At 32.3% G+C, this 27,175-nt stretch overlaps 4 protein-coding genes and 1 long non-coding RNA gene across 7 annotated transcripts in view; 3 read left to right on the top strand and 2 right to left on the bottom strand.

Annotated features, from left to right (window-relative positions):
* Positions 1–104: 104 nt before the first annotated feature.
* Positions 105–10,393, bottom strand: rush (pleckstrin homology and FYVE domain containing family member rush hour). 2 transcript variants are annotated; one of them, XM_073086443.1, is made up of 9 exons: positions 10,253–10,393; positions 10,004–10,068; positions 8,535–8,736; positions 6,723–6,848; positions 5,835–5,941; positions 5,192–5,363; positions 4,252–4,355; positions 3,291–3,366; positions 105–2,150 (listed from the first exon to the last, which is right to left on the bottom strand). In XM_073086443.1, exons 1-8 carry the CDS (start codon positions 10,266–10,268, stop codon positions 3,307–3,309), a joined length of 852 nt encoding a protein of 283 aa, XP_072942544.1. In that variant the 5' UTR covers positions 10,269–10,393; the 3' UTR covers positions 105–2,150; positions 3,291–3,306. The 2 variants fall into 2 exon arrangements, with proteins under 2 accessions (XP_072942544.1, XP_072942543.1); XM_073086442.1 differs by lacking the exon at positions 3,291–3,366.
* Positions 10,394–10,516: 123 nt separating this feature from the next.
* Positions 10,517–11,649, top strand: LOC140752228 (uncharacterized). Its single transcript, XR_012103419.1, has 2 exons — positions 10,517–10,806; positions 10,984–11,649. It is a non-coding gene; the product is annotated as an uncharacterized LOC140752228 (long non-coding RNA).
* A 1,371-nt stretch (positions 11,650–13,020) lies between these two features.
* LOC140752316 (ribonuclease kappa) lies at positions 13,021–15,060 on the top strand. Its single transcript, XM_073086565.1, has 3 exons — positions 13,021–13,186; positions 13,256–13,390; positions 14,429–15,060. Exons 1-3 carry the CDS (start codon positions 13,112–13,114, stop codon positions 14,528–14,530), a joined length of 312 nt encoding a protein of 103 aa, XP_072942666.1. The 5' UTR covers positions 13,021–13,111; the 3' UTR covers positions 14,531–15,060.
* Positions 15,061–17,778: 2,718 nt separating this feature from the next.
* On the bottom strand, positions 17,779–20,538 carry LOC140752315 (testis-specific serine/threonine-protein kinase 3). Its single transcript, XM_073086564.1, has 6 exons — positions 20,208–20,538; positions 19,627–19,796; positions 19,078–19,227; positions 18,648–18,921; positions 18,088–18,264; positions 17,779–17,934 (listed from the first exon to the last, which is right to left on the bottom strand). The coding sequence occupies exons 1-6, from the start codon at positions 20,382–20,384 to the stop codon at positions 17,848–17,850; spliced, it is 1,035 nt and encodes a 344-aa protein (XP_072942665.1). The 5' UTR covers positions 20,385–20,538; the 3' UTR covers positions 17,779–17,847.
* Positions 20,539–20,992: 454 nt separating this feature from the next.
* Positions 20,993–27,175, top strand: part of Sema1a (semaphorin 1a) — a 490,410-nt gene continuing 484,227 nt past the window's right edge. For both annotated transcript variants that reach the window (XM_073086961.1, XM_073086960.1), the window contains exon 1: positions 20,993–21,248. The gene's annotated coding sequence lies outside the window, so the exon portion shown is untranslated. The remainder of the gene's footprint in view (positions 21,249–27,175) is intronic.

The raw sequence follows: 27,175 nt of genomic DNA, 5'->3' as shown, positions 1-27,175 counted from the left end.
AATGAAATATTAAAGGTTATAAGGAATTAACGTTTATATACAATCGCGGTAAATATGAGTACGATAATTAATTTATAACAAAGTGAAAATGAAATAATAAACTCTTTAAAAAATAATATTGTATATTTGTCAACCGAAATTAAACAATATCTTAATATTTCGCTTAGCTATTTTCGATATTAACAGAAACGGTACTTATGTAATGTTAACAGTTGGGCTTAATGTTACATTATAATGATTATTTATAAATAAATTCATCGTATCCAACGAACTTTCCAAACGCACTAACTAATGTGAAATAAACATAACTTAATATTATCGCCTTTTGAAATGAAATAAGTATACGTTATCAATGCACCTCTTAGTATCTAAAATTCTAATATACATACAACGTTACAAGATTGGTTCGCAAATACATATCTTCACACTCCACCTTATATTTCGTAACCACTACATATTTCATACATAGTTTTATCTCCGCACAATGCTTCAGCTCCATCTGATTTTTAATGCGTTAATAATTTAACGGCGATAATATATTTAACGTTAGTCAATTACTAAAGACATTACTCAAAAATATTAATTGCAGTAGATACATGACGTATCGTAACGCCGTGCAATAACGCAGGATTTTAACGTTAGCGCAGATGAAGTAGGAACATTATAATTGACACATCCATATTTTGTAAACCAATCTGTAATATTCAACAATCATAATAGCAAAATATAAACTACAATAAAGTTCATAATAAAATATGCTAACTCAAGTTAAATATTAAATATGCATAGCTGTAACACGAAGACTAAGCCTATACGACAATGTTAAAACATGTTAGAACCATGATAGGCTAATTGTGTGTAAATAAATATTAGCAATTACATCAAAAACGTTACCTTTTAGATTACATTTGAGCGATTTTAAAGCTGTTTGAAAAACGTAACGTTTTAAGATATTTACATCTTACAAATGTAACTAAAAGTTCGCCCGTGTCTTCAATGAGTCGATTGTAACATTTTAACAATGTTAAAAAATCACTGAAACGTTAAAAAATACCTAGCAAAATCTACCTAATTGTAATGTATAAATTTAGAAGGCCATCATGGTGAAATATGTCCTATACAATACTCCATCCCCTACATAATCAGTGTAATTGAATGTTGTTATGCCACAGGCGAAGTAAACAAATAGATTTAATTTAAGATATAAGCCACGAATACAATGGCTCTCAACACTCATCATAATAATATGGTATATTTGTCATCCGGGATCATATCCAAATGAATATTATCACGAATTTTGTTCAGAGCCTATTTGGTTACTTCGCCTATGTTAAATGCCCTTAATCACTGTTTAAACAGTGTTACTAAGGGTACTAAACCCACGCGACCGACGACTAATCTTTACATTTAATTGTTAGATTTACGTGTTAGTACAGTATCATTTATCAAAGGTAGAATGGACTTAATCAATTCGTATCCCCTAAATTAATAATGGATATAAAATGTATCATTAAAAAATGTAATCCGAAATGGTATTTCCTTCTCGTTCATTCTCTATGTGTGAGTGATCAACATAAATTTATTAACACAAACATAAACTTTACCATTTGGAGCGAGTATCGATTAAAACTTACTCAATCGATTAATTCGATTTACGCCTTGAAAACTGGAATATAGAGAATCTAAATCGACCATCCCTCAACAATCGTACAACCGTCTATTGACACAAATTTTGACAACATCCGGAATATGTACAGTACATATGTACAGGAAAATCACGTAAGAAAAATTTAACACAACATTATATTTAAACTAACAACTGAACCGTTCATACAATGACTTTGTCGACTTTTCATCGATAATTGAAGCTTATCGATATTCTGTTTAACATCTCGACGGCAGCAAAGAACAAACGACTATCTACAAGTAGCTACTTGTAGATAGCCGTTTGTTCTTTGCTGCCGTCGATCTTTCGACCATCGATCGTGTGGGTATGGTAGCACTCTAAGGTGTAATAATAATTTATGTAAACTTATATATTAAATCCTGTATTTGGACAGTGTGGTCTCTGGGTAGTTTCACTTGGCAGAATCCTTGGACGAATGATTGTTGGTCTCTTCAGTCTTGTCGCCGTCACCGTAGAACTTTGGCTGGAAATTGAAGAAAATAATTAACATCTAATCAATTTATTGGTTTCAAAACGTTTGGTAAATAAACGGTTTTTTTATTCACTAAAATTTTAGTAATACTGCCAATTTGTGTAGGCAATAGTGACTAATTAATGTAGGATTTTTTAAACAATAGCAAAATCATTTAAATTGTTACAATGTACTAATTAAAACATACTCTTTAAGAATTTATACTTAATATTTGGCAGATAGTGCAGTTTCAACTATAATAACAATTTACTCCATTATGTTTTGAATATGTCAAAATTTATTCAAAACAATAATAATATGTACATATGAAACAACTTATGTTTACTATAATAAGTATATAAAACGATGCACAAAACATAAATTAATAAAAACAGCACAACAAACTATGTATTAGCGAAAAAAATGCAATTCTCCAATAAGTAGGCAATATTGCGATGAGAAACGATAACTAAACTATAGATAATACATATATGAATGTACAGGAATGGTGGAAAAATCACAAATTATATTATGAGGAGGAAATATACAGAGTAAATATTTCAACTGGGTGTGGATGGCCTAATTTTAATTTATATTGGACTAGTACCCAATTATTATAAAGATACAGAGGAAGTGACCGTTTAAAATCTTATATATAAAATTCTCGTGTCACAATTTTAGTTATCGTACTCCTCCGAAACCGCTTTACAGATTTTCATCAAATATTATATGCATATTCAGTAGGTCTAAGAATCGGCTACTATCTATTTCTATCTATTTTTCATACCCCTAAGTGATAAGGGTTGTTCACACTTAACATTTTTTTTATTTATATGGCAACACAACGTTTGCCGGGTCAGCTAGTATTTAAGTAAAATTGAAGTAACATAGGCTATGTTACTTCCACAATTTAGACGAATTATAAGACACCACATTATATTTTTAAATTCTTTGTTACATCCTATATAATCGTATTCGACCATCCACATCCATGCAAAATGTACCCCGTCTAATGGATTGTACGTGGGAAACAAATCCTAACAACACACTACACTCCAGCTAAACATGAGTCAAATGAACAACTCCACACGGGGGCAAAATCAAACCACCAAAATAAGTAAAGCGTGATATGCTCGCACCCGCTCCACTTACACAATCTCAACTTGTACTATACAGTTGTGACTTTATTTCCAAGTCCATTTTTGACACCGTTATAACTTGTAAAACCCTAGAAATAAACAAGTTATGTTACTGGCGGTATTTTTATTTGTATACTTGGAATGTGTGTTATTGTCATCAAATAATGTCATATTACACTGATTTTATGTTATCTGTTATAATAAAATTATAAATATTCCGAATATTCATTATGGTTTGTATGAGAATCAAATAAGTAAATAGGAACTTATTATTTTCTTTACACAATATAACGCTGGATTGCTTTTGATTCATCTAAGATTTTGATTATAATTATTACCAATTTTTCAACAAGGTTCAGAGCAATTAAAATCAGACAAACAATTGGCGGTTAAACTGGTGCCATTTTAATGTGCTTAAAACTTGTCTTCCTAAAGATATTTTTTTCTGAGTATTTGTAAATTGTTGTATGACATACTTAATCGTTAATCTGAATTATATGGTCACAGGAAAGTCTAAAAATCTAATACCCAAAAGGGCCACCTTGCGTGTTAGACTTTAGCCTTTCCAGTGAAGATATAGGTATAATGAAGGTATAAACATAAGGTAGATTCCGCGCCAAACTGCTAGTCCGCTCTGAAGTTGTTGCGCGCAGGTGCAGTCAGAGAGCCAATGCGGTCGAACACAACTACAAGCATATACTCCGTAACAACGTAAGGGCACACTAAGCTATGTCCCCGCGGACGAGAGCGGGCAGCGGACGGGTGTCAGGGGCGGTCCCGCGTTGTCTTCGTCCCGTTAATATCTACAATTTGCTGTTGCGACGCGATTCAATTCTATTCAGAGCGGACTAGCAGTTCGGCGCGGACTCTACCATTTAAGTTTAGACATGAGTAGGTTATAAAGTTTGTTTTTATTACTATAATATAGGTGTAAGTGTGTGTGTGTGTGTGTGTGTGTGTATATGTGTACATACCTCGTCGTGTTTCTCCTCGGCGGTGACGCGCTCGTCCTCGTCGTCGCTGTCGTCGTCCGGCGACGAGTCCCCGCCCGAGCCCGCCGTGTCCACTACTGGTTTCACTGGAAATTTAAAGCATTCTGCTAGAAACTTACACGTTATTTGATAGTCTTACAATTCTAAAATTGTGCACTTATGTTTACTAGAACCATAAGGTTATATAGTATCTTAAGACCAGTTTGAATTTTGAATAATTTTACTAATGAGTTTTTATTAGAATGTCTATTGTGTTTTTTAATGATCTTCACAAAACTTACGATTATCTGACGGTTACAATACTCTCTCTAATTTACTTACATGATACATAATATACTAACTACATTCAAATAAATATATTATGGCTTCAATGGTCTTTCACACCTGACTACTTGAGTCTTGGCTTCAAAGATTCAAGCTGCAACCTGCTGTGAACTAAATATTTTTTTGCACTTCTCCTATACTCCTACCTATAGTCTTTACTGATTAGAGACCATTTAAAAGCCCGATGGTTGTTTTTAGTTCATTCGCATAGGAGTCACAGTTCACACGACTTAAAAACAATCAAAAGTATCATCTAACCCAGCGTTTCCCAACCTATTTCAGTCCACGGACCCTTAGGAGATCAAGCACATTTTTCACGGACCCCCTTAATAAAAGTAAGAGCAAAAAAAAAAAGCAATCCCCGCCAAAACATAATTTGAAATACCAATTAATGTATTTTGTTTTTGTTTTTTTTTAGATTAATAATAGTGTTATACATCATTGGATGTAAAATACCGTGTGCTTAATAAAACTGATTTGCTTATTTTTCGTTTAGCTATTGTTTTGCATTTTATGAGTAATTTATGTATGGTCCGGAGATGACACCGCGGACCCCTTACATATACTCGGACCACAGGTTGGGAAACGCGGATCTAACCTGGTTGCACAGCGGGCTGCGGCGGCTGGTGCGCGGGGCGCGCGCGCTCGCGCGTGAGCTCGTCGTAGCACTGCAGGCACACGCGCAGCGGCTTCTCGCTCTGCCCGCGCAGCACGAACCGCTTCGACGAGCACGGCCCGCACACCACCGAGCCGCACTTGCGACAGTGATGCTGGAAATTAATGTATTTATTGCATTTATTTATTTTGAAGGCGATAGAACTTGTGGTTGTGTGTGGTGACACCACCGCCGCACCTATTTCTGCCTATCAACAGTAGTGTTAAGCGCTTCTGTGTTCTGGTTTGAAGGGTGTGGCGAATTCAGGTAGGAAGGAATATCTAATCCTATCTGGGGTTGATTACAGATGTCCATGGGCGTCAGTACCCACTTACCATCAGGTGAACTGCAGACCCCAGAGGACTAAGCTGAAACACTTCGGGGAAAGTATGTCTCCCTTACCACAACCTTCAAACCAGAACACAGTACCGTTTAACGCTATTATGAGGCATAAATAGGTGTGGCTGTGGTGCCGCCGGAGTCGAACCACAAAGGGTTCTACCACCTTCATACCGAAGGCATTACCGTTAAAATAAACTTTTTATCGTTTTAATATTGGTGTAAATTAAAATTAAGGTATACTCACCCTCCTATTAAGAACGGTGAATTGTGTCTTCTTGCAGTGCATACAAATAGCGGCTTCGTTGTCTGGTACCCAAACGGCTGCGTGCTCTGACGGTGGTTGTTTGCCACCTTAAAAACAAAAAAATATAAAGGATGAAGATTTTCTTTACCAAAACAGAACATTTTGTTACATAAAAAAATTAAACCAGCAAATTTTTCTTCCAATTAAATTACTTTTTGCAAATATTTAAAATTATCATGAACATCCCTAAAGTAAAAGGTAAATCAACTTAATCATATGTACGGCAACATAGTCTGTCTGGAGTAATTGAGATAATCTACCCGTAAATTTCACATTACATTCAACCATATGTTTTTTAAATTTCTTATAGAAATAGTGGGGTTCAGACGAAACTAAGAACATCTCTCTCTCTCTTACTCTTAAAAAAGTTATATCACCTTTAAGTTCACACAAACAAGTCTAGTACAACCAATTGAGGAAAATTAATTATTTTATATCAAAGTTCAATAACCCCATTTATATTTTAATAGTTTTTAAGATATATCGTAAACATAACATGCATAAATAAGCAATGTACTTAAATATGTATAATTCAATGGCTTTTTGTAATTCTTTCATGCCGATATTTCAACCCAGTTAGTTGCATGGATCATGGTCACGCCAAAACTGCGGTGGCGGGGAGAAACCGTTGACAAGTACTAGTAGTAGATAATTTATCTACCCTAGTACCCTACGTCTACTTCGTTTTAGTTTTCTAGATTCCTTATCACCACACATAATATTGGTAATAAAGAAATTTAAAAAAAGGACCGTCAATCTTGAGTACCCTTTACATAGTAAAAAATAGTTTAATGGAATTATAAATTAAATAAAGATAAGATACGTTACTCTTTCTAAGCAGATCTTCTATGCATTTCTCTATGTGTGCCATCCACTCTTCTTTCTCTGTAGCTGTAGCAGCATATACCGCAAATGATTTGGATGCTGTGCGAATTAACCAGCCGTTGCGATATTCTGGAAAATAACACAATACAGATAAATTATATACAGCAAAATTTTTTTCTTATGTGTCTTAGTCTTATAATGTTCTGTTGAGTAACTATGCTGTTACTTTAAGTAATTGGATATATAAATGCTGACCAGATGTAGCTTTCAGAAAACATATTGTCGTATTTATAAGCGACATTACTACTTACCATCAGGTAGCAAGCATGTCTGCTTAATCGTTAGGCTCAAGTATACAAAAAAAATTAGTTGATATTATTTAGATGTTCCTACTACTCATAAATTTAGGAATTAGAAATAACATATGAGCGGACTTATCATTCAACTGTCAGAGATAGTATTTGCACGTTAAAAACTGAATATTGACGAAAAAATATTTTTGGGAATGCACTATTTTTACTGACTTGGAAAAAAGAGAAGGTAGGAAAAGGAAGGTAATATGTTCGGCTGTGTATTTTTTTGGCATATGATATTGCCCCATAATGAATGTTAAAATCATAGTAGAAATGTTAATGCATTCAAAACCAAGGTCACTTTTGCCAAATATGGCTTAGTTGCTATCATTATAAACATTATGTCGACCGCTACCTTATTTTTCACACAAGATTTTTAGAAAAATAATATCTTATATACATAGACTTTTAATTTAGCTAAGATTTTTTAAGTATATTTGTCAAAAAAATATTATATAATTGTCAGTTGTTCAAACATAAAGTGACATTACAATTTATTAAATATGCATAAACTTTAATGTTGAGTCACTGGCAAGCGTCAAACAATCAGTGCCATAGATGTGACATAAAAATGATAATAAAACAACACTATGATTCACCAACCAGATGATTCATGTCAATATAGTATGGAGCGAAATTTGCAAGATATCATTTGCACTTTACTATGTAGTAACAGAACTTCTCCTGTACCAGCATTATATAAAAAAGAAACAATGAAATATCATCATGTAAAAGATAGACAATTTTCAACAAATATTCTACTTGCAATATAGATCTTTCATTTTTATAGTAGGGAAGTGAAAAGTATGTAGGTATATAAAACTCTCATAAAAATATATAATGTAGGCTGCATAATAAATTGTTTGGTGCTTAAATGTTAGGTAGACTAAAATCATTGATATCCCCTAAAATAAGAACATATCATGCATGTATTGGAGGATATATAAAATCAATGTCACATCAAGCTTTTTAAGATCCATACAGCGAAAGATCACAGTAGGTAGGTAGGTAATATTTTTCATCAGAACAAATAAGTTTGTCCACACATATAATGATATAAAACTTCTAACCTGATACTGTTGTAACAATATTTAAACTACATGTTCAAATACAAATTATTAACATATACACTAGATAAATAGAAATATATTTGATAATTCACACAATTACATCCTACTGATTGTAGATTTTGGATAAAGAGATTCATCATATGAGAATGAAATTGTACAAAACCTATTTAGCCAAATGTTTTTAGTGTTTTTTGGATGCTGGACATAGTTTCACATCTTGTACCTATGTATACACATTGATACATGCACTCTTTTTTATTAAATATGGCAAAGAAGCATAACATGTTACATGTGTATATGTATATGATAAAACATGTGAATATGTACACACATGCTTTTTTATATATGGGCTTAATATCATTTGAGGATTTAAATAATTAAGGTATACTTACGCCCTTCATCCTTCAGCGATTCCAATTTGACTTCTTCGAGCGGAATAACATGTTGCTTGTTGTATTTCTTTTTGTTTATAACAATGTTGCCGTACACCAAAATGTCATTGAACAGGAAAAACTGGCGTGCCTTTGGTTTCTTGCGACACATTTTTGTCAGGACACCCTCTCCGACCAGGACTCGACCTTGCTCTGCAAGGGGCTGAAAGAAAATATTCTTTCCTATAAAGATGTATGGACAATTAGATGGTAGAGTACATTACAGTTTAAATTTGAAAAGCACTACTGCCACGTCTATACATGCCTTATAACAGCAGTGTTAAGGTCTGCTGTATTCTGCTTTGAAAGTTTGATATAAGATAGGCGAGGAACTTATAGGGCTTGGGGTTGATTACACATGTCCACAGGCAGCAGTGGCCACATAGTATCAGTTGGACAGTATTTGGTACTTGTGTGTTATAAAAAACACATACATGTTACTGTAATAATTCTCACACTCACATTTTTATGTTTGCATAACTACATGAAAAATATTCAGACAACACCATACATATTAATAAATTAATAAGCACTGTTATGTACATTTGTGAAGCTACATTCACATACATTTGTAGATTAATAGATTGTTGTAATTTTGAATTTAACAATTTTGAATCGACAGCCAAAATAATTTATTAATCTCATTGAAATAAACTCTCAGTTCTTTTTATTTTATGCTAAAGGCAGGAAATAACAAGATTAGAAACATACCTAATTAGTAGATAACTACATTTTTGACATGCTTACAAATGTATTGTTTACATTTGTATATGCAACTGACATTATCTAAGTGTAGGAGACTATGCAAATGTTTGTAACTTGTATGCATTAATGTATGCCAAAAAACGATACATATATTGCTAAGCATATTGCGAATCCAGTCAAAACTTTGCATATTAATTTACAAATAGCTGTTATGCTGCCATACACTTGTGAATTTGCATATTTGTGCATATATGAGAGGCCAGCTTTATAATTAAGACAATTGAATAACAATGTACGCATTAAAAATGATGTGTTAGTGAGTACAGTTGTCTTAATCATGTATTGTGGTGTCAAATTTTAATCTAATTATTCAAAGGTCATAAATATTTTTTGTTTGTATAACACTCATTGTAGGATATAAATCTGAATAACATTAACAGCAAATGTGGAGTTTCCCTAATATTACCTACCCATCCCACGCTTATCGCAATTTATAGGGCGTAAGTACAAAAGTAAATTAGGGAAAATATTTTTGATAAACAAAATAACACGTAGGTATGCGAAATGAGTCGCATTGATAAAAATATGATATCTTTACACAAACCATACGCTGTACCTACCGAATACTTATCTCGAGTTTGTCGCTTGATAAGTGATGGAGAAAAGTTTCAAACTTGGCCCAAAAACTTTTGAATTTCTGTCACTAAGCTAAATAAAGGGCTCACCTGTCCCGAACTGCCGAAGCAGCTCTCCACCATAGTAATCCTCCGAGCATTGGCCTCACTATTCACTGCAAAAAGTAATTTTATCAACAAAAATTGCGGTGTGATATCAAAGTTTGACGTCAAAGGAAAGTAAGTGACCGAGCAAACAATGACAACGGTGCTCCCGATGAATACCCATCACTCATATTTCACCTTCATTAACAACTTTTATAGTAACATGGAGTATATTCAACTAAAACAATAACGTACCTAAGCGATCCACCATTATCGAAATTTATATTTAGTCAGTAGACAAGACAATCACGATACGGATGAGAAAAATGTGTCACTCGCATTCGTACTGAGTGTTGCTTACTGCGCTTTCTAATTTGTACCATCCATTTGTTATGAAAATTAATTGGGTACTTGACAGATATAACAATAAAATATGAAATATATCCAATATGATAGCTTATAAGTAAACATAAATTATGCAGTATTTAGTTTAATTTTTAATACGTTCTAAGTATTTTAATGTTTTAAAAGAAATTTTCGTTTTTTTATCTGTGGATTTTAAATCTCAAAACGGCGACAGTGCTGCCTTAAATGTCATGTGACGTCACCACATGCATAATAAACAAGACAAATGAAAATGATATCGTTTGCTGTTAGAGTTGGTTGAATTTATGTTGTGAACCGAAATGAATCCACAGTATATTAAAGCTGATAGCGTGAATCTGCTTAAAGAAGATATACAATGCAATAAATAAAAATGAATACAAAAACTTCCGTGAAATAATCTATGGAAATCACAAATAAAAAACGTAAGTAAAATATTCTTTATATTTACATTTAATCATTTCGGACAGTTAAAACATTTCTTAACCGATTTCCGATAGAAGAAAGGTTGTCTTTAAGTGATTATCAAGCTTTTTAAACTATACTTATATTCTTATGTGAACTGCTTTAAGGTTATTTATTGGTTATATTTATATTTTCAGATCTTCGCGACAGTCGTATAGTGACGACGCTATAGGGTATGTGCAGTTTAAGAGGCAGGCAAGTTTGTATTTCATGAAAAGTAAAAGTTGTCCTGAATACAAGGTACATCAAAAGTCATGCTCAGTGTCCATGACTGTATATGAAAAACAAAGTATTATTAAATGTGATGACTGTCCTGCCTCCCAAGGATGCAGCCAACATGCAGTAGCATTTTTAATGTGGAGTCATAGAAAGTGAGGAACCAAAAGTTTCAAAGGTGGTCAGCACTCTGAAGTACATAAAGTAAAGGAAATGGGAAATAGTAGTTCTTTACTTGAGTAACCTACCCAACAAGATGAAGGAAGGAAAATTACCATACAGTTGCTGTTATTGCACTACAGATTTCTCAAAATGACAATGATAAAAATTATACATCTAGTTGTTACAGAAAAAAATTTTAAAAATGAAGAAAGTACACAAGCAGCACAAAAATTCAGCTTAGCAAGAGCTTCAATATACAAGAAAATAACAGCTTCAAAATGCTTTGAGGTTATCTGTAGTAAATATTGTAAATGTAACATATAATGATAAATATATACAAAAGTTCTACGGTGTGTACTCAATAATAGACCCATATAAACCTAACAAACAAAGCAGTCGGTTAATAAAAGATTAAAATTAGCAAATCATGTATTTTTATTATACAGTCCTGTAAGTTAATCCGTGCACAAGTAATAATAATTCAGTCATCGAAATAGTTTGTTTCTTATTAATTACAGAATGAGGCCTTAAAATAGAGAATTCTCGTAGACTTCTTTTAATTTATTTATTCTATTCTTAACTAATACTAATCTAACTCTATTCTTACTGTAGACATCTTTATAATATATGAAATATATGAATGATGATGATTTAGAGTAGAGGAATCACTCCTTATTCTTTTTTCTCATTAATACTTCTATTATATGTTTGAATCCTCTGTCTGCAAGTTCTTTTATCGTTTATGAGATTTCGGTTTAGGAACGTGTATAAGCAAATTTGTTACGATATTTAGCGATCGTACTTGTACACATCGTCACTGCACACGTCTTATAACTTGTCATTTATTTCAATTTTAGTTATAAAAGCTAAATAACTCCCTATTTTCTTCCGAGCGTTGTTTGTTTACAGTATAATGACGTTTCACCACAAAATGACACTTGACCGCCTGATTTAACGCGACGTTCCGTTCACCGTAAAGAAACTTTGTTTTTTATTAATAAATAGCCCTTTTTTCGAAAAAGTGATCAATGAAAGGCATATATAATACGTATACTAATTCATTAAAACACTTTCCCAAAAAGTGTCTAGTAGCCAATTAGTGTTACGTTTATCCTATTAATTAATTACGAAACAGTTACATATTGATTTTCATTTTATTTAAAAGTATTTTATTTAAGATTTTACCACCACTAAACAATATATTAAATATTTACTGTGAGACTAAAACACATTAATCTTCTGGTAGATATTTAACTAATTAATTAGTATTACATGTTAAACATTAATAAATACTACATTATTTGGGTGATTATTTTGTAATTGATTGCTTAAGAACTTCTAATAAACTAATTTACTAGTTCTCTTATTTCAACTATGATTTACAATAATAATATTGATGTACGTGCCGACATTTTATCGTTTGTAAGATAGTTATAAAATAAAGAAGTCATAAATGTATGTAAAAGTAATTAAACAATTTATGTAATAAGTGACACAATTTTCCGTGTGAAGAAAATCACATATATTTTCCTACGATTGTCGTTTATTCTTAAAATGTAGTCTAGCAACACATACAATATGTTCCATTCCACGCTTTATCTTATCAAAACTAATAATTTATTATCAACTTTAAAAGTAAGATTTCTAATAATAAAAATTTACAATTAATAAAACTGTTAGAAGTGTCTTCGGTTTTTATTTAATTATATTAGAAACTACTACTATCTTCACACTTTTTCACACTAAATCACACGATACTCTACATTTACCATAGACAGGAGATCATGTGAGTTTTCATTTCTTGTGTGATTTTTGACACCTGCTGACAGCTAGTGGTCGATAGTTAAATTTATATTGGTCTTAATTTTATTAAAATAAACTATTAAAATGGCCTGTAAGCTGTGTGGCCCTAAGCTGTCCCTATGCGGGTTTGTTCTCAGCATCTGGGGGATCATACAATTGGTAAGTAAGACTGGTTACTGATGAGTAAGTCGATCGTGACAACAAGTACATTATCTGATTTCGTTTTAGACTTTGATGGGCGTCTTCTACTATATCAGGGCTGTAGCTCTTCTCGAAGATCTCCCGTTAGAGGAGGGTGGACACCACAACGACAAGTCCCCCATTGACAACTTCATCGCGGATGTCGAGGCTGGATACACCAGAGTAAGTTACCTATTATATTTACCTATTACCTATACCTATTGAAGTACTCTAGTATCTGCAGTCTTCAAACATGTAATGTAATAGTAAATAGGGGCATAGCCCTTTTTTTACCTATATGTGTCACCTTTATTTTAAAAAAATATATCTCTAAAAGAATTATAGCAAAGAATATGCGAAGGCACAATTATGATAATCACGTCTTTATGGCTATCTAGTAAGTTCAAGATACATTTTCTGCTACATAATTATATTGGTATAAATAAAGAAAATAAAAATTTTAACAGACACAGTAATTAATCCAATTTTTTAATTTCAATACATCTTCAATAACTCAACATACATTTAAAAGTCGCGTACATAATTGGTAATAGTGTGGTATTTTTTAACATACTTTGGCTTTAATTAACTCAAATTGCCTTTCACCACCAAACTTCTCAATGCAAACATAAAATGGTTAAGTCATCACTTTACATAAAGTAATGATCATAATTGGCAGTTTTTTGTGGAGACCTTGAATAGTTCATACCAAGGTACTTTAAAGAAGTAAAAACTGGTTATGTGGAACAACTTGGTCATGTTGAACTTTAAGTTATTTTTTTTCTTACATAAAGATGTTTTTATATTGTTCCATTTTTTTGACAGTTGATGATTAAGTTACTGAAAAGCTAGTTTTAATGATTAGATTGGAAATTTTTACTTACAAAATAATATAAATGTGTCAGATATTAAAATGTTTGATAAAGATGCAATAATCATCTTTTTGGCATTCCTACAAACCAGCCATTTAAATAAAACAGCAAATAGTAATTTATATATATTTTGTCAATAATATATGATATATTAATAAGTCAATAGCATAGGTAGTAGTAATAATTTCTAGTAATAAAATGTTTAAATAAATTCAATACATAATTTTCACAAATAATTTTATAGTAGAAAAATCATGTGGGAATAAAAAAAATCATAATATTTTATTCGAATGAAGATGTTAAAAATATATATTTTGTATATTAATATTTGACAATGATCTAATTTCAGAATGCATACAACTGCTGGATTGCTGCTTTACTCTATGTCATCACATTAGTGATCTCCGGACATCAATTCTGGATGAACAACCGTTCCTCTGTCAGCATGTAAACTTGGAGATGTACTGACTTAAGGGTACATGTTGTTATAAATAGTTCCATTCCATTTTATGCTACTCTAATAGTGCTTGTGTCCGAATTTTATAGTGAAAATTGGACAAAAAACTCAAATATGACCTAAATGTTGTTGGCAAGATTATTTATTGTATGGGCTAAGAAATTAACATCTATTAAATATTTGCTGATAGTAAGAGTGTAAACAAATGTATTTATTTCTATTCCATTATAAAATAATTGTTTCTTAACAATTGCAATTATACATTTCTGTTCAACCCTATTGTTAAAAATTTTACCTTAAAACAAATGATAAAGTTGTGTTGCCTTTTTCCTTATATAAGTAAAAAAGGCTATATGAAATCAAATATAATGTTGTAATAATATCATTACTGTTTTCGTGCAAAGTATTAATTAACATTTGTGAGTGATCACATTGAATTGTACATAAAATAATTTTATTTAATAATTGTAGGTACATTGTAAAATGATTCTATAGTTTTTCTTGAATTAAAGGTATTAATGTTACATTATTGTTTTTGTTAATCTTATTCACACGTTCCTGAGGAGAGACTAATGATGATAATAACAGGAAAGATTTCGAAATTTTATATCATTTCAGCGTCATACATTTTTGTTTTTCCTAGGTTTACAATGCAAATCCTTTTATATATATCCTTTTAAATGTATAAGAAACAAACTTACATATGTAATTTCAAAAAATCTTCATACTTTTGCAATGTTGAATGTAACAGAAAAGACTACACACGTTATTAGTTATTGTTCATTACAGTAGCTCTAATAATAAGTGCTTATAGAAATAAATCTCACTTTTGGAGTGCCTTAACATGAACATTTTTACTTTTATTGTTGTAGATATTTTCTTTTGCATGCCATAGATAAGCTAATCTGTAAAGAGTAGAAAAACAAATAGGACAATGTCAATTTTGAGAGATTTGAAATCCATTATTTATTATCTCACAATCACAGCCTAAGTTTTATATAACAAATACAGAAGAGCTTTAAAATGAGTGCTCTTTTTGGTTGTGGACTCTGCTGCATGATGTTAAGTATATGGGCAGTAATACAACTAGTAAGTATACATACAGAATTGACTGATACCGTATCCTAAAAATCGTAGTGTGGGGCAAGTTACTAGGGAAAATATTTTTTGTTTGATTTTTGACTGCATTTAATTAATGTTGTTTACTTTTATTTATTGAATGATACTAAAATATCGAACGAATCGGAAATGCTAAAAGTATCAATAGAAAGGCGCTCTAGCGAAATAATTCATTTAAATAGATTCTGAATAACGGAAATAATCGTTGAAATTCGTAGGATACCTACTTATATAAATATCGTTGTTAGTGAAGAAATAAAAACTGTTATTAATTAGTCTGAAAGAAGGGCACAGTTTGGTTGGCAATGATAGTGCTCTGTTGTTGGCAGACAATGCAATAAAATGTATGTTAATATTGTAGAGATTGATTGTACCTATTAGATTTTGTTGAGATCGATCAGCAACTACATATTCATCCTCACAACCCATTAATGTCCCACTGTTGGGCACAGGTCTCCTCTCAGAATGAGAAGGATTAGGCCATAGTCCACCGCGCTGGCCAAGTGCGAATTGGCAGACTTCACATGCCTTGGAAAACTTTTTTTAAAACACATAATTTGAAAAATCATGGTTGCGTGCCTAGGATTTGAACCTCGGACCTTTCGATCAAGAGGCCAAGTTTCTTAACAACTAGGTTATCACTGCTTCAAAGTACACATTAATCGCTAATGAATATTCTGCCAAGTAGTACCAGTTCCATAGTGTGAATATTGCCGCCCGGGGCGTAGTCCAATTTTGTCGTCCTTTATAATGTCAATGAAAAGTTTTTATTTTGTTTATTAAGGAACAATAAAATCTCATATTCATTATCTTATCACTCATATTATTCAAGTTTTAAATTTGCTATACATCAATATAATATGATTTGTGAAATTGCCGTCCTAAAAAACGCCGCCTCAGGGCCACCTGAACGCTATACTTTTGCGAAGTATGCCCCAACCGTCTTAAATTACGGAGACCTGCAATGAACACGGGCGAGACAATATGTAACAGCAATTTCTTAGTAATGCCTTATAAATATAATCATACATTTTTTGTGTTACAGTTTGTAATGGGTATATTTTTCAAAATGGAGGTGATTGCTTTTATTGAAGAAGCTGAGCCCGATCACCACGGTTATGATGATTACGACGATTTTATAAAACAAACTAGGGATAATTATGCTTTGGTTTGTGATTTTCTTACCATCGTTTTATTGATTGAAAGCTCCTGATTTGTTCAGAGATGTGTACTATTTATGCCTCTGTTCATTATGTTTAGTTCGGAACATCAGGTGTGCTCAGAAGTTGGACAGAAGAACCCTATTGATCTTAGCTGGATGTCTTCGCTATTCTGTATTTATGAGGGCGTGTTAAGTTATCGGGTTTATTATCTATTTTTACATTCATAAATATCAGTGACGCTTAACTTCTGGGGCCCATTCGATTTCCCAAATCGATATAAATAAAAAATAAAATAAATCTTAAGCGCATACATATCCTACAATAGGTAGGTACAATCATAAACTTAGCCTTATGAATGTCTCGTTTCAGATTGCGGTAAATTGTTGGATCGCATCAGGAATATATTTAATTTTTATCGGACTCTCTTACTTGTGCATACGGAAAGCCAAGGCCAATGAACTAATCTTGGCCGAAAAAATGCAAGACGACGATCTCTTCTGCAGCGAATTAAATAAAGCCAAATAACGAATTTTGTAGATATTATAATACTATAGGAAAGTAAAGACTACCTATCATTTCTTTAAGATATATGACTGTATGTACATACCTATATGAATAGCAACGACTACTAATTGTGAGGTCGACAACTTAGTTCGAAAGATAGAATCCAAAGGATTAAAATAAATACTCCCTGTTAACACGTACAGCCGGAGGTACGTCTTGTTACTCTCTTATACATTACGAGCAAGAGGCAAATAGAAATGTTGTCAGTTAGATAACAATCTTAATTGAAACAACATAGATACTAATCTATGTGAAACAAGAACACCTATTTAAAGGGGACATCCATCTTGCAGTCGTCGTGTTCGTTTAATGTAAACTTAGTATTTTGAATTCAAATAATATTTTTATATTGCCTATTCAGAGATGCCTATCAGTTTGGAAATAAAATATCATCAATAAAGTTTTGCAAATTATATCAGTTTATTTTTTAAATATATGTTATTGTGATTACATAATATATTTCGTCTACTTCACTTCTTCTAATTTTCTGTCGAATGTTACGGTTCCAATATTTACGCTTTTTATTTCATCTTTACTTACTTGTGTATTTTCCTGTAACAAGAAATAATTTGTGAAAATATTATGTAAAATTTGTCTTTATAGCTCGCACCACCTTTTAACTTCTTGAAACTCGAAAAAAAAATTCAAGTTACACGTTTTTGGGGCGTCATTGAGGAAAAATGATGAGGGATTAATGTTTTTTACCTGAATATTGTCCACATCTTCATCTTTGGATGTTTGGTTGGGGTTGAGCCAGCCGTCGGCAAGGATCTGAGGAATCTTAACACGAAGCTTGAGGGGTGCTAGGATTTTTGTAATCAGCTTCCGACACTCTGCAGACACTTTGGGCTCGCGGGGAAAAGATACTTTGTTTTGGACTTGCTGCAATGTTGAATAATCTATTTTGTAAATCTAATCTTAGTATATACTTATATTCCTTAGATATGTAACATATCTGGATCACGTTGTTCAGAAATTGAAATAGATGACTAGTTGTGTTCCTGTATACCTAATTATAATTAGCCCAGTGATAAGAATTTTGGCCTCCTACCTCCTACAGGCTTTAGGAATTACTATTGTAAGGCATACCTGTAGTCGTTTGAAACTAATGAAAAAGGCATATAATGTAATTATAGTCTCGGCCACATTTGTCAAAACGCGCATTTATAGTCTTGCAGCCATACCTATTTTTTATTTCCTCAATAGCAACAATAGCAGGAAGGATACAATTAAAAAATCGATTGTTAAACGTTTTTAAGGATTACCTTCAATAACTGCGTATAATTTGTATCATCGAACGGCAGCCGTCCGTACACAATGGCGTAAAGCACTACCCCCATGCTCCAAACATCAGAATCTTGTGGCTTGTAAGGAACTCCCTTTAAAATCTCCGGCGACGCATATGCGTAGCTACCACAGAAAGTTTCACTGAGTGCATAAACCCCGTTCTTTGGTTTCATGTGACCTCTGGCAAACCCAAAATCTGATAGTTTTATGTTCAGGCCATGATCCATTAACAGATTTTCGCACTTTATGTCACTGAAAAATTTGAAAATTTAACGGAAAATGTACTTGAAATATCGTTGGAACGTACAATTAGGCATGTACGAATTATCACAACCTAGGTGATTTTTATCAGGTGAATGACACTTAAATACAATTACTTATTGTTACAGTATTTCTCATTTTACTAACCGATGTACAACACCCCGTTCGTGGCAGTAGTCTACGGCTTCGACGAGTTGTCGAAACCAACGGCGGCCCCGAATTTCGTCTATGTGTTGGTCCTTGCGTATAATATCTAGCAGGCTGCCGTTTTCAGCATATTCCATTACTATGTAGACCCTTAAAGATTTTTTACACGATATTAGTAACCGATAACTATATTTTTTATATAATGAAGTTACACTATATAGGTACATATTTATGGTAGGTACGTACTTAAACTATCGCAAACTACTTGATTAATTTATTCCTGCGTGTAAACAGAAAATTGGAACGTTATATTACGAATAGTGAATCTGTAAAGTTCAATTTCAAACTACGAGTATTTTAAAAGTACATCCTATACAGATCCTATACAGATTTCTTTTTAAACGTAAACAAATCTATCACCACTTTGAAAACTTTTCCGTTATGGAGAAGTAGCGAAAGAAACTACATAACTTTCGTAAAGAGATTATTTTATATAAATGCGTACTTAGATTTGTAAAGCTACTTAAAGTACATAAAGAAGTTTTAAACCTATGAGTAGTTTCAATGGCTTGTAAGAACCGAATCAAATTTTCATGTTTTAGCCCTTTCACAACTTCTATTTCTCGGGGTAGAAATTTCTTGAGGTAGTCGCCCGGAGCTTGAAACTTGCTTATAATTTTAATTGCAACTTGACAGTTGTGTCTATCGCTTGATGCAACCTAATAAGAAATATGGAGAAGAGAATCAATGTAGAGCGCTCTAGATAACCAGCCTCCATAACATACTAACATAGACCTGTCCTTAGTAATGTAAAAGTTTCAATCCTTCCTACTTTTAAATAGAGGGTTTTTCCCAAAAAATTAAGAAACTAGCTATATATATAGCTAACTATACTCAAATAAACATGACCATAGACACGATATATATCACAGTCGCTTCTAATGTTAAATGGAACATGCGATAATATTCATTCGTTAGTTTGAACACAATGTTATTAATCGGCATACAGTACGACAATCTCAATTACTTCAATAAATTGTATTAATAACCTGAGGACCTGTTCATAAAATATTTGTTTATGAATTTTTATTGCTGTTTCTTTTTAAAATATTTGTGAGGTATATAAATACCTTAACGGTCGCATATGAACCTGAACCAATGGTCCTGCCTAGGATATATCCATGAGTTTCGAGTACAGTTAATTTCTTCTCTGTCTTTGCATCTACACCGCTGTGAACAGTGGCCGTGGGCTCCGTGGACCTCTCCCCAAGCACATTGTTATCGGCTCTAGCATCCGGGCCTGGCATATCACAGAAATATTTAATTTGTTACTTTTATAGTTTATTATATGTCATACTATTATATAGTGTTTAGCCACATTATATTAATTTTTCACGTATTTTTTTCGGTTCTGCCGTTCATGTTGTCATTTTGTCATAATTGATTTGTAAAATGACAAAGTCACACGAACTTTATTTGAATCAGCCGCGATTTTCAATGCTAACTTATGCATTACCAGTGTTATTCAAATAACAATGATGTGTTTTCCTACATTGTACCACTATAAATTAAAGTTGAATTATTTATGATACTTATTATTTATTATGGTAGACATAATTTGTACTATTTTAATATTTTAAAGCGAAATAAATAATATTATGAGTCTTTGTTGTTTCCAATGTACTACATAACTTACAAATCATTAAAATTGTCGAAGTAACTAAACATTAAGTAAATTATTTTTTCTAAAATAATATAATTCTTATTTTAAAAAATAATTTTAAACATTTAGTCCAGTCCAACATGAATGTGTAGCATTGATGTTACACATCCTTCGATATTTGCTACGAGTATCCGATTAAAATGTCAAATTCAATGTCAAATTTGGCGTTTCTTATGTTTGTTGTCTATGAAATAAACATGGCGGGCTGCATAACAATAACATTATACAAAATAGGGGTGCAATTTTTGCTTTAATTCTAGCTTACAATAAATTGTTGACTTTTGTTAAATAGAAAAATACTTTATTTAAATGTTGAAACTCTAAAATTGTGTTTTACGTGGACATTAAACGTTGTATTCTGTCTCAATTGTGATATTTACTGTGAAGACTGTGTTATTTACCATATACAAACGAACTGATACTGTTATTTACTCGATAAATTCGTTAGGTGAGCAAAAATGAGCAATTTAAGAATGTGTGTATTATCATAGATGCATGTGTAAGTCTGTGTTCATATAAAAAAACCAGTTTTAATTTCGTTTGTTATTTTAGTGGCATTATATCTCGCTTTGAAGGTTTTGTTCGCTTTTAATTTACAATTAAATAAACAAGTGATTCTTTCGTACACCAACTTGTGCGGCAACTAAGTGATGTAGCATAGCAATAGTGGTTAAGCTGGGTTAAATTATCTAATGAAGTGGCCCTAATTAATAGATAATTACCCAATATAAACTCCAACAGTGGACTGTTGGAGACTCCAACTCCAACTTGGAGTTTATATTTCATACTTCTAGGTTAAGTTATTCTTTGCGTGGTTCCCAAACACATTGTCATGTTACTGCTAGAACAGCTTGTATATGAAATCTGGGGTGAATTGGGGACCATACGCTAAAAGATATACCCAACCACAACCAAAAGCAAGATTTTTAACATTATTTTTTTATGAAAAATATTTTACAAAGCATAAATGACCATAATACTTGTTTGTTAATATAAAATTTATACACCGTCTTCTAGGTAGTTTTATGAGACAGTGATTTGTGTATCCAAAACTATTTCAGGAGTATGCTTTTGTTACTGTTATGATTTTGTTTATTGGAAATTAAAATATGAAAATGAAATTATAAACATTTGTTACATTTAAATGGCATCAAAACCATGAATATATTTCAACTTGATTTACAAATTAAGTGTTAAAAATGAAATGATCACTATTCAGCTTTTTAACTTTAGAAAACTTTATTTGAAATACTTTTAGATAACATAATAAAATATTGCATTTAAAAAAAATGCTGAATAAAATTAATCTGAAATAAAGCAAATTTTCTGTCTTTTGTAGTTAGAATCATTAGAAGCAATTTTTATAATTTAAGCATTCTGAGTAAAGTAGATAAATTATTTTAAATTGAGTATTTGATACAACATTGAAAATTTATTCAATAATAGTAGTTATTAGAACATTTCCCACATTCAATACAACAACATTGTTGTTGGTGAAAATTATAAAAAAAATTCCATATCATAAGTATCAAGTACTCAATTTTCATTTATTTTATTGAATTGCCTGCATGTTGACTTATGTTATTCTGTTTGATTTTTTTTATAAAATGTTGTGTATGTCTGAAATCAATAAATATTTTCAAAACATTAAAAGTTGTTCTGTACACCGTTTTATTAATAAAATTTACCAACAGTTTTACTAAAATTTAAGCATTCATTATTACAAGTGGACCGCTATAAAATCAGACCCTTTAACATTTGCTTGTATAAGCCAGTGCCAATACAAATATTTAAATAATTATAATACAATGGTTATTTTATGAAATTATTTTTTTTATATAAAAAACGAAATAAATATAAAAATATTACGATTTTTGAGCTGTTTGTTGTGTGCTAATTTGCTTTATTACTCTGTTTTAATGTTTCTTGAAATTCAGATCTTTGTGTTGTGTTGTGTTGTTTATGGTAAATTGGTAATGATGATAGGGAATGATATAAAAAGAAAATTATAAAAGGATCTTTTATCTAAATTGAAAATCTACAAATAAATCTTATGATTTTGTTTTATAGAGCATTGTAATATGTAATATAGTTATCTGCAGATAGCATCTATGCAAAATATTACGTTATACAGCATTGCATAACCGTTACATTTTTCAGTATCGGACAGTTTTTCTACTCTCTATCGAGAGCGCAAGCATTTTAGCAATATGGACGTATATGGACGTTAGTGACAGAATTTCAAGCTGAAAGCCTGCTCTCGTCCATCGACATTCGAACACAAAGAAAACAATTGAAGCGATTGTAGTATATGCATCGTGTCGTGTGCGTCCCGGCCTCCACTCCGCGTAACCGCTTATCCGGACCCCTCATATACTCTGAAAATCTTCAGAATTGATGCAAACGCAGGGAACTACCCAAGCTCCGATTGTATTGGTCGTGTGCACTACTCCATTCGATGACCCATTTTCGTACATTTACGTCGTTTTTGTATGCTTTCATTCATCGCAGTCTTGGGAAACGTGGCACCGCGCTTTGTTGTAATAATTGCAGACTTGCGTTACGTGCCCGTTTTCCGTATTGTTGCAAAGTTAAGTAAGTAAATGTTTGTATATATTTTTGCTTAGTCCCGACTAAAAGTAGAAGAAAATAACTTCTTTGAGAATGAATCTTAAGCGCAAGGTAGCTGCTTCTATTTCAATTAACATGAAAAATGCAAAGTGACCTACTTTACTTACCCTACCGAGTAATTGTGCTAAGCTCCTATAAAAAATTCACTGCGGTGCCGTTTGCTCTAACAAAAGTGTCACAGTTTTAAACGTTATAAGAAAGTTAATAAGGTTTTTAAGTATTTAGCAACTTATGCCATACTAGAAGAAAAACAATTTGAGAATGAAGCAATATAAAACTATAGCAAGCTGAAAAATTGTATTTATATAGAAGAACTTGCTTAAAATCACATTAAACTCTTAAATATATTAGGCATCGTAAAACTGAACCAAGTTTCATTGGATAATTATTTTAGAAAAGTTAAACCTAGATATTAGATATTCTCACTCTAAGTTCGTTAATTTTGCCTGAAAATGTGTTAAAAACTTAAAATTTATTCTCAAACTAAATAAAATGAAGCTATATTGTTGCTGAACGTGTGCACGAAGCGTCACATCAAACAATTAAGAGTTATCTCGAGTTAGGAGTACGATATATCGCAGACTTGATTACTTTTTCTACTCGTGGAACTAATAAAAGTTGACCAGCAAAGCGAGAACTTGCCAGTCTCGTTTTTAATTGAAACACGAGAGTTTTCAAAGAGTATTGATCAATAACTCGTTGATAATTCTTTTCCTTTTACAATCTATTAAGAACAGGGGATTAGTTCTTTAATTAGTACCTACTAGGTAATACTAAGCAATTGTCGACAAACTTTGTAGGTATGGTTTGCAGCAAACTTAGTAAGAGAAAATCAGGAAAGCTAAAGATCGCAGGCTGTCTGATTCCATCGAGCTCAGACGTCAATAATGGAGTGGAAAGCAAAAAGTTAGCCTCAGGCAAGTTATCAATTGTATCTTCGAAGTTGGAGAAGAAAGTTTTTCATTCATTTATTGCACGCAGAGCGAAAGGAAATGCTTAATGGTTATTCTCTTGGTCGCATTTGATATAAAAGCTGAACTTTGTCACCATCATGGAGACTCTTTGCGACTTTCTATTTGTTCCGACGATTGTAATTTTTTGTTCAGATGTCTGTGCTCTTGTAATGGGCGGATTCGTCTGTGGTATTTCTCTTTTATGCTGATATTATCAAGGACTGTTGAATTAAAATGTTTTTACGACTTCGTTGCGGTAGTGTTTTCTTTAAAGCTTTGTGATATTATGAACAGCAATTCAATAATACTCTTTGTATAAAGAATGACTCAAGAATATTTATTTTATGCAATAAAGTCTAAACATGAAAGCAATAAAATAGTAATGTGTAGTGTTATCAGAGTTACATGCGTATTGGAGTCATCAAAATCAAAAGTTATTTTCTAGTTAGCTGGGCAAATACTAGCACGGATACTGACTCAATAAGTCTTATTTAGCTATTTAAATAGTAGGATATTGCATATAAAAAGGTATTTATAAATACATAGGTACATAATATTCCCTATTCAGCATCTAATGAATCATTTAGCAGTTGGCAAAACAAATGAACTGTTTAAATGATTTCACTAAGAATTTAATTTGAGTTATTCCAGTTAGCTACTGGCCATAAAGGTAGAGCTAGGTCGTCTGCAACCGGCAGCGAGGTGGCCATTGTTTCTCTAAACGATTCTCGACGAGCTTCCGCCGAGAAGGCGTCAGTTTTACGAGTCAGACCTGGTGGGGCACGCTCTGCTCGGTTTCAATTAAATTCAGAATAATCCAAGTGTTGCGAAATGGGCACTTCACGTTTATTTTGTTCCTCCTGCTTTGTTTAGTCTTCGAGAGTCAGATACGGTGTTCATTTCAGTTTTGGATTTGTTTTTCTGGTTCTGATTTGGATGAATTGAGGTATTGGTTGTAATGTGAAGAATGTGGGCACATTTAGTACTTCGCTACACTTGTATATAATAAAATACCATTTTATGCTTTGCTAAAATCCCAGGAATACTGACCCCTTTACTTTTATATATGGATACAAAAGGAAACGTTAAAACCGTGAAAAATGCAAACTTAACCCCTACGCCCTTCGTTTCACCTTTCCATCTGTTATGTTCCAAGTTCCAACACCTTTACTTAGTAATGGAAATAACTGGCATCGTATTACATTCCTTTTTAAACACGAGCCAGGAAAGTCGACGAGGGATGGGATACCTTGTGCCCTTTCGTTATTTGCAGAATTTTAATAGAAAGGTCCCTGTCGTGTGGATGACCCCTGAAAGTCATTCATGTGTTTGCACAAAAACATTTTGCGGCGTCACAATGCACGTATTGGTGATTAAATTTTCGCCGCGTAATATGCGATCATCATTTTGAGGCACGCTTTAATGGGACAGTGTAGTAAATTACATGCTTTACCAAGTCCACAATTTTGATTAGAAAGCTATGGTATATTTTAACACAAAATTGTGAACGGTAATAGCATATACGACAAATAGGTAAATTATTTCGACTGAATATTGCATTACATGATATTTTATGAAGTGAGATACAAATTAAATTATGTGAGTGTGTTTTCATTATATGAATAGGTATCAATAATTCGATATCGTTATCATTTGAAACAAAACGGGTTTAAAATTATCACGATATGATATTCTATTACATGTATTTTTATTATTAACTGTTCTACTGATATTGTGGACAAAGATTGTGTTGTATAAATGCAATAATTGTTCTAGTCTCCCCTACAAAACAACACTCATAAAAGAACACATGGCAATTAAGATGCATATAAGCAAGATAATGCGAAGAATATTGTCTATTCCGTAGCGTAAAGATTTCGCGTAGCGCGTAGCACAATAGCAACTGTCGCTGTAATCGTAGCAGTGCTACAAAATGCTACGGAGCTACGAACATGATAATAATGGCTAAACAAGTCTACTCAACTTTATTAGGTTAACTTTTGTGTTTAGAAAAAGCGCAAGGATTCTATAATTGACAATTGTTATTTTTTAGGACGTTACAACAAAACACGTCATTGGTACACTTTTCTGACTGCAAAAATGTAATGATTGGATAATCTATTGTTCCGCAAAAAAAATATATTTGATGACTTTCTGACAACATTCTGTTAGAATTATTACGAATCGCTACGTACTAGTCACTGAAGGCGACAACAGGTATTGTTTTAAACATATTAGTTTCATGCACGTTGACAAAACTATCAGTAAATTAGTAGATTTATACAAAAGTATGATGGCAGTAGTTACACCCATGCCATCGTTGTATTATGGCACGTTAAGTCTAAATCTTCCGTTCCGTAACTCGCAGTTTGAATTTGTTACTAAGGAAAAGTCTGCTCTGAATTTTTAATATGACAAGACTTAGCTTTCCCTGCGAACAAAGGAGTGAAGATTGTTGTAGATTTGTACGTAATAGAAATGGCCTCTACGAGAAATAAAATATTTATAATTTTATTCATTATTTTATTTTTATAAAAACATTTTCACTGTTTTAGTTTAAATAAAATCTTGTGGTTAAATGCAAACCAAGTTGACTTTAAGGAGACTGCACTACTTATTTCAGACGCCTAAAAATTAGTTTAAGTCTTCAAAATTTAAGACTATAAGACTCGGGTTGGCGCATTTTCTCCGAGCTTTTGCCTTAATTTTTTATGATGAAATTCTACGTTATGATGCAACGTTGCAGCATGTTTAACCCTCAAGTTTCTCAAGCGTTTTAGAGTTAATTACT

The sequence above is a fragment of the Epargyreus clarus genome, unplaced genomic scaffold (assembly GCF_041222505.1).
Source record: "Epargyreus clarus isolate Ecla_fem2 unplaced genomic scaffold, WU_Ecla_fem_2.2 ptg000024l, whole genome shotgun sequence".
Taxonomy (NCBI): domain Eukaryota; kingdom Metazoa; phylum Arthropoda; class Insecta; order Lepidoptera; family Hesperiidae; genus Epargyreus; species Epargyreus clarus.
This window is presented reverse-complemented; position numbering and strand designations above follow the sequence as displayed.